The following is a 6441-nucleotide window of genomic DNA, read 5'->3' as shown; positions in this document are numbered from 1 at the left end:
TAGTATAATGTTTGATTTTTTATTCTTAATATTTAAATAATGTTTGAAAATATTTTATTAATCACTATGACATTTATCTATTGTCATGGTTTTTAACTCTCTTACTTAAATATATTTTACTTTCTTGCACTTATCGTAAGGAAGTTTCTTATATCACGTAAAATTATATCACGTAATAATTAAATAAATAAATATTTGATATAAATTATTGAAGTCANTTTCAATGCAGAGTTACTCTTTTCAATGTTCACGATAGTTTTATGATAACATATGTCTGTCGGTATTATTGGTAACCGCGTCGGTATGTATCATCGGTAACCGTGCCGATATATGGATTAAAACTCGGGCCGCTGGCGCGTGATAGTAGGAGGCGGCTGGAGGAGAACTACTTCTCCTCACGGCGCACGATATGGTGCTCCGCACTGTACGTACTTGGAAAGCACCCAAACTCTGAACGAGTGCAACTAGTTCAGTAAAAAAGAACAAACCAATTATTACACCATGGTTGTACTTCTGGATGTAATATCAGAACGCAGCCTAAAATGGCCACGTAGGAATTTTCTCCTTTTGAGAAAATTACCTTTTGGCAACGTGTTGTATTTCATCAAATAATTCGGAAATGTTCGAATTTCCACGTATACAAAAGATCAAGAAATAAATAATTTTTCCAATAATATTTTTACTCATTTTCATTCACGCATATTAGTGTTGTGAGAAAAATGTTTTTGTCAACATAATGTGCTCTCACGGGAAATAAAAGATATTTTTAAATTCAAATTATTAGAATTTCTAAAATTACTTTAGAAATTTTTAACAAACCTTTTTTCTCTTTTTTTTGCGCGTTAAACAAACTTGGGTGTCTTTTAGAGAACTTGTAAGTAGAAAACGAATGTCGATGTGTCTTGATCGATGTGATTATAATATGGCTAAGTTTTAGACTTCTGAGTCAAGTAAAGAATTTAACTATGGCTAGCCCACGAACGCGACGAGTACTAGGCGAATTAAAATTAAAGGACGAGAACAGTGTAAGCATAAAAATAAATTTTATAAAGATACACAGAAAAAATTATTTTAAAAACAAGATTTTATTTAAATATATTGCCAATTATAGCATATGTTTCAAGTTGTCTTTTATATTTTTTATAAATACAACAATTTTTCATTTTTTATTTTCTTTTGTAACATACTAAATAATGCATATATAATAAAAGTAAATTAAATTTTTATATATTAAAAATATATTAAATCTTCAACTTTATATTTGTGGGTTTTGTAGAAATGCTTTGAATGTGGTAACCACAACCCACAATGGGTATCTGTGACTTATGGTATTTGGATATGTCTTGAGTGTTCTGGCAAGCATCGTGGCTTAGGTGTGCATTTATCATTTGTTCGTTCTGTCACTATGGACAAATGGAAAGACATAGAGTTGGAAAAGATGAAAGTTGGTGGCAACAGAAATGCTCGTGAGTTTTTTGAAAGTCAACCTGATTGGGATGATTCCATGTCTATCTCACAGCGTTATAATACAAAAGCAGCAGCATTATACAAAGATAAGGTAGTGTATTGCTATTAATGATATTACTTGTAATTCTCTGAAATTTCTCAGGTATATGTATAATTTTGTAATTATATATAAGTATATATGTATGTACATAAATTTTGTAGATTGCTACACTGGCACGAGGAGAACCATGGAGTCCCACCAATTCAACTGCAAAGAATTTTCAGCCCTTAATGTTCACTGAAAGTAGACAAGAACATTCGTATCAGAATGACCTTTCCTCTTCTTATCAAAATATAGACTCAAATAGCTTGAAAGCACAGACAGAAAATTTCTTTGTAAAAAAACAAACTGAAAATGCAAATCGTCCTGAGTAAGTTTATGTGCTTTTTATGTTCATAATTTATAATTTGTTTTCTATACACAATTTGTGAATTTCATTAGATAAATGTTGACAATAATGGACCCAGCCCAATGATCTTGACATATGTTATCAAGGACACATCTCTGAGTAACAATCAAAAAAGGTTTTAGCTGTCGTTTGTTAAAAAGTTATTAACAAAAGCAATTTCATAAATAAAACAGATAAAAGGGAGGGAATACGAAATGAAAACAAGATGTTTGTGTTCAAAACTTCTTTATTCAAAGTTAAGTACAGACGTTTCTATCCTAATTGGGGTCTTCTTCAGTAACTGGATAAAAATAAAATTTATATATAGGAAAAGTCTTTATCAGCTGTACATAGTTGTTTAGTCAATCTAGCTGTTCACAAACTCGACATTATCCCCTCACGACGACTGACAAACTCAAATTTTGTTTTCTGTCTATTCTGTTTCTCTATCTAATCTGTTAAATTTCAACATATGTCAAGGTCAAAATGATCAAGGCTGGGTCCATTATCAACATTTATCTTTTATTGTTTAAATAAGAGAAATTTGCTATTTGTTTTAGTAACATACCACCTAATCAAGGTGGCAAATATAGTGGCTTTGGTTACCAAATGGATCCACCACCCAAGAGTTCGTCCCAGGAATTGTTCGATACTGCAGTATCCTCATTAGCCAGTGTACAATCTTTAATGCTTAGTGATGTTGATTAATTTAATTTTTTATAATTCAAGAGTGATTATTTTATTGCGTTGATTGTTATTTCTGCAGGGCTGGTCAATATTCTCTTCTTCAGCAATGAAAATAGCAAACAAGGCATCTGAGAATGCTATCAAAATCGGAGGACTTGCGACGCAAAAAGTAAGTACCAAGCTATTGCCTATAGTTCCATTCTCGAAATTGTTATTGAGTTTCCTATTCTATTTATTTGAAGGTCTACAAGATTTAGAGTGAAGAAAAATTTATATGATTTTTTTTGTATAATTAAGTTTATCATGTACTTTAGTTGTTTCCTATTCTATTTATTTGAAGGTCTACAAGATTTAGAGTGAGAAATTATATATGATTTTTTTTGTATAATTAAGTTTATCATATGCTTTAATTTCTTCAATTATGTTATTTATAGGTTTAATAATTTCTTATATTCTTTTAAGTTTTAATTTTAAATTTGGTTTTTACATCGTTCGTCATTTAGGTTCGCGACGGCACATTGTTAGAAGATGTTGGAACTCAAGTCAATCATTTGGTTGCAAAGGTACACTATTTTATTTGTCGTAACCTAAGCTCGTATTAGGTATTAGGTTCTTATTGGGATAAAACAAAACAAAAGAACATTTTGTAAGTCAATAAGCAGAACCATAATCAAAAGTCACGAAATTTAAGAGAAGATAATGCACAGGTGAGTGACATAACAAGACGAGGCGGATGGGGTGATATCGCTGGGACCAATTCAGCTGACCAACAAAGACAATACAATTCTGTCGACCGTTATCAAGATTCCTCCAACACATATCAAAATAGCGATTTGATCCAATCAAATCGCTCTAATGAAAAGTCATCTCTTGTTAGAAGTTCGAGTTCAAAGTGAGAATTTATTGAGTTTTCTGTATTTAAGTTTTTTTTCTCATAAATATAGTGATACATTTCTTTTATAAGCTGAACAATCGACATTTTTCTGTTTCAGAAGTAATATTTTTACTGGTGGTTCCTCGAATATATATTGTGATTGGGATTGGGGCAATGACACAAAACAAACGAGCAAAACATCGAAGAGGTCAATAGAAAAAAAAGAAGATTCGCTGATTAGTTTTGAGACAAATACTAAAGCACAACAGAATAAGAACTTTAAAGCGGAAGATGACGTCTGGGAAATTTTAAATAACTAACTTTTATACATATGTATGCATAAGTTATCTAACGTATTATATACATTAATATTTTTTTGCATCTACTACATTACGATTATACATAGCCTTACTCTTTGTTACAAATCGAATTGATCTGAAGTCATTTTTTTACAACGCTTTTGTAGAAGTTACTAATTGGAATCCAGCTAACCAACGCTGTCCTATAGGTGGACGAATGTCAGTATTGTAGATAATATTCTTTCGCGATCGGGGCTGTCCTGTGTTAGATATTAAATTACAAAGTTGTTGTCTTGTATGCCCTAAGAAAACCAAAACTTAAAGATCGAGAATAATTGGCTTTTATATTAATCGTTCGCGTTGACACTTGAGTATTGCGCGAAATATATGTGTAATACACAAAAATGCAGATGTGTATGTAGTCCAATTTTCTCAACAACTGTTTATCGTCAATTGTTAATAAAAATTATACGTTCTGTAGTTTTATAGTACAAGATATATAAAAATCTAAACACGTTACTTATAGAAAAATACGTCTTATGAGAAGATACAATCTTAATGCAAGAAACAAGGACGAAACAAATTTGTACATATATATATGGTAGGTTTTTAGCAACATAACTCATTTTTGTAATATATGTAGAATAGGATATAATTTTTGTTTAAAAATTTGTACCAAATTATGTTAATTTTTATTTGTTAGTCAAAGTAGAGTGATTTTCCAATGTGATGTAAATAGAAAAAAAACATCATATACTTGAAGTGTACTAGAAATCTAATTTCTTTCGGGCAGTATAGAAGCTTTTATACATGACTTAAGATGAGCAAGCATGATATAAGCCTAACTTCTTGCTGCACGTTTCTTCTGAAGTATTTCTACAAAAAAAAAAAAAAAAAAAAAAAANAAAAAAAAAAAAAANNANTCAATAAAATATTTATTTTGGCAGATGCAATATAAACTTTACCAAGATTAAATTAATTCTTAAACATTTAAGTTTAAAAATTGTATGTGTAATTGCATATATTGTAAACAAATTAAATAAAATTTTATAAACAATTATGCGTGTCAAATACATATAATATATCACAATCGTCATATTCTTCATTACTGAAACATGTCAAGTTATGCCCATTCTGAAATGCCCTTACTCATTTCATAAGCAGATTTTTATTAGAGTATATAATATATACCCCAATGATAGATTTGAATAAATTGGCTATATTGAACCAAGGTGCAGGATCTTATGCAGATTAAGTTGTCATAGTCTCTCACACAGTGCATTCAGTGACTTCTAATTTTAAATATGTGACTTTTAAACTTGTGACATTTACACCTTTATGCTTAGAATGTTGTTTTATTATTTCTACTGAAGATGACTAAATAAATAAGGTTGAAACGTTTAAAATACATAAAACCATCTCAACTCAATCTGCATAAGATCCTGCACCTTGGTTCGATATAGCTGTTTTATTCAAAAACTATCATTGGTATAACTGTTACAAACCCGAGAACAATCCTCTACTCTTTGATATTTACGTAATATATACTCTAAAAATTACTATTACAAAGTATTATAGAATCTTACGTTTTCCTGAATATGTTTTTCTGTTTATTGGTCTATTATATTTGTGCACTTTGCTTAAGTATTTAAATAGATCTGGTTGAATGTCAGGCCATACTTCAGCTGTTATTTCTTTTAATAATGTATACAAAACTTTTCCAGAATTAGATGAAAGATGCGAGGCTGGTTGGTTGGTTGTCATTTTGTAAAGAAACCGATATATTTCTCTACAAAGATATTTATTATAGATAAGTTATATATATATATATGTATAAATATCTATTGAAGATCTGAATAAAACAAAGATTAAAATAAAAAATTGTTTTTAAATAATTTATTAATAACTTTTATAAATTTGTAATTGTTTCAGGGTGGAATAAAGAAAAATCAAGAACGTTCTGTACATTACTTGAAATCACACTCTGCATTCTCTTCGTCACATGGTCTTTCATATAGTGCTATGAGCGACAACACCAGCGGAACGTTGCAATCATTCTCTTGAAACATTCCACTTCTTATAAAGTCAATTATCGAAGGTTTGTCTTTAAAAAAGGTTTTCATATATTTAAGCACCTTCATCAAGCAGAAATCTTGATCTTTTCCGGACAGATCCGGGAATATGTCGATAGAATAGTCCGGATATCCATGCTTGAAGAGAGCTTGCAATAAAGCAAGTTTATCTTTCTTCTTGTTAAAAAGATACAGTTTCTTAGGATTTGCAGTTTTATCCTCATAATCTGTTTCCATGTCCATTGCATTGTCATCCATAACAAGATTAGGTTAGGTTAGGTTAGGTTAGGTTAGGATTAGAGGCCGGTTGGATCTTGGTCAGCGTTGCCGTGGAACTTGCCACACGTGACGTCACGCAGTAGAGAGATAGAGAGATACGACTCGTACCTCTCTATCTCTCTACTGCGTGACGTCACGTGTGGCAAGTTCCACGGCAACGCTGGTCTTGGTGCACTTGGTGCACTTCTGACTCTTGGACCATGAGGGTTAGTCCATACGCCATTCGCTGGCTAGGGTTGCTCCATATATGTAATACCAGAGAGAAACCTGAGAGCGGCCATCCTATTGTAATTTTTTACGACGGTTTCAGCCGCTGGTTTTAGCCGTATTTCCAC

The 6441-nt window shown here is 31.2% G+C and overlaps 2 protein-coding genes across 4 annotated transcripts; one reads left to right on the top strand and one right to left on the bottom strand.

Moving 5' to 3' along the window:
• Positions 1-543: 543 nt before the first annotated feature.
• LOC109862739 (ADP-ribosylation factor GTPase-activating protein 1) lies at positions 544-4511 on the top strand. Of its 3 annotated transcripts, XM_020442876.1 has the most exons (10): positions 544-874; positions 938-1025; positions 1277-1558; positions 1669-1877; positions 2456-2570; positions 2662-2751; positions 3086-3145; positions 3290-3474; positions 3575-3789; positions 3923-4511. In XM_020442876.1, the coding sequence occupies exons 2-9, from the start codon at positions 966-968 to the stop codon at positions 3774-3776; spliced, it is 1203 nt and encodes a 400-aa protein (XP_020298465.1). In that variant the 5' UTR covers positions 544-874; positions 938-965; the 3' UTR covers positions 3777-3789; positions 3923-4511. The 3 variants fall into 3 exon arrangements, with proteins under 3 accessions (XP_020298465.1, XP_020298463.1, XP_020298464.1); XM_020442874.1 differs by having other exon boundaries at positions 3575-4511; XM_020442875.1 differs by having other exon boundaries at positions 544-1025; positions 3575-4511.
• A 32-nt stretch (positions 4512-4543) lies between these two features.
• LOC109862740 lies at positions 4544-6163 on the bottom strand. The gene is made up of 3 exons (XM_020442877.1): positions 5727-6163; positions 5342-5544; positions 4544-4631 (listed from the first exon to the last, which is right to left on the bottom strand). The coding sequence occupies exons 1-3, from the start codon at positions 6083-6085 to the stop codon at positions 4597-4599; spliced, it is 597 nt and encodes a 198-aa protein (XP_020298466.1). The 5' UTR covers positions 6086-6163; the 3' UTR covers positions 4544-4596.
• Positions 6164-6441: the final 278 nt, after the last annotated feature.

Source organism: Pseudomyrmex gracilis, unplaced genomic scaffold (genome assembly GCF_002006095.1).
Source record: "Pseudomyrmex gracilis isolate BER0280 unplaced genomic scaffold, ASM200609v1 scaffold_2306, whole genome shotgun sequence".
Classification (NCBI taxonomy): Eukaryota; Metazoa; Arthropoda; class Insecta; order Hymenoptera; family Formicidae; genus Pseudomyrmex; species Pseudomyrmex gracilis.
Note: the sequence above shows the minus strand (reverse complement) of the source record. Positions and strands in the feature narration are given on the sequence as shown.

Bases quoted from the DNA above. Each gene is read 5' to 3' on its own strand.
- LOC109862740 (XM_020442877.1), bottom strand. From the start codon at position 6,085: ATGGATGACAATGCAATGGACATGGAAACAGATTATGAGGATAAAACT. The intron at 5,545-5,726 runs GTAATGTACAGA...ATATCTTTGTAG, and splicing joins AATGCAGAGTGTGATTTCAA to AGAAATATATCGGTTTCTTT. The intron at 4,632-5,341 runs GTAAGATTCTAT...TTTTTTTTGTAG, and splicing joins AAAAACATATTCAGGAAAAC to AAATACTTCAGAAGAAACGT.
- LOC109862739 (XM_020442876.1), top strand. From the start codon at position 966: ATGGCTAGCCCACGAACGCGACGAGTACTAGGCGAATTAAAATTAAAG. The intron at 1,559-1,668 runs GTAGTGTATTGC...TAAATTTTGTAG, and splicing joins CAGCATTATACAAAGATAAG to ATTGCTACACTGGCACGAGG. The intron at 3,475-3,574 runs GTGAGAATTTAT...TTTCTGTTTCAG, and splicing joins GTTAGAAGTTCGAGTTCAAA to AAGTAATATTTTTACTGGTG.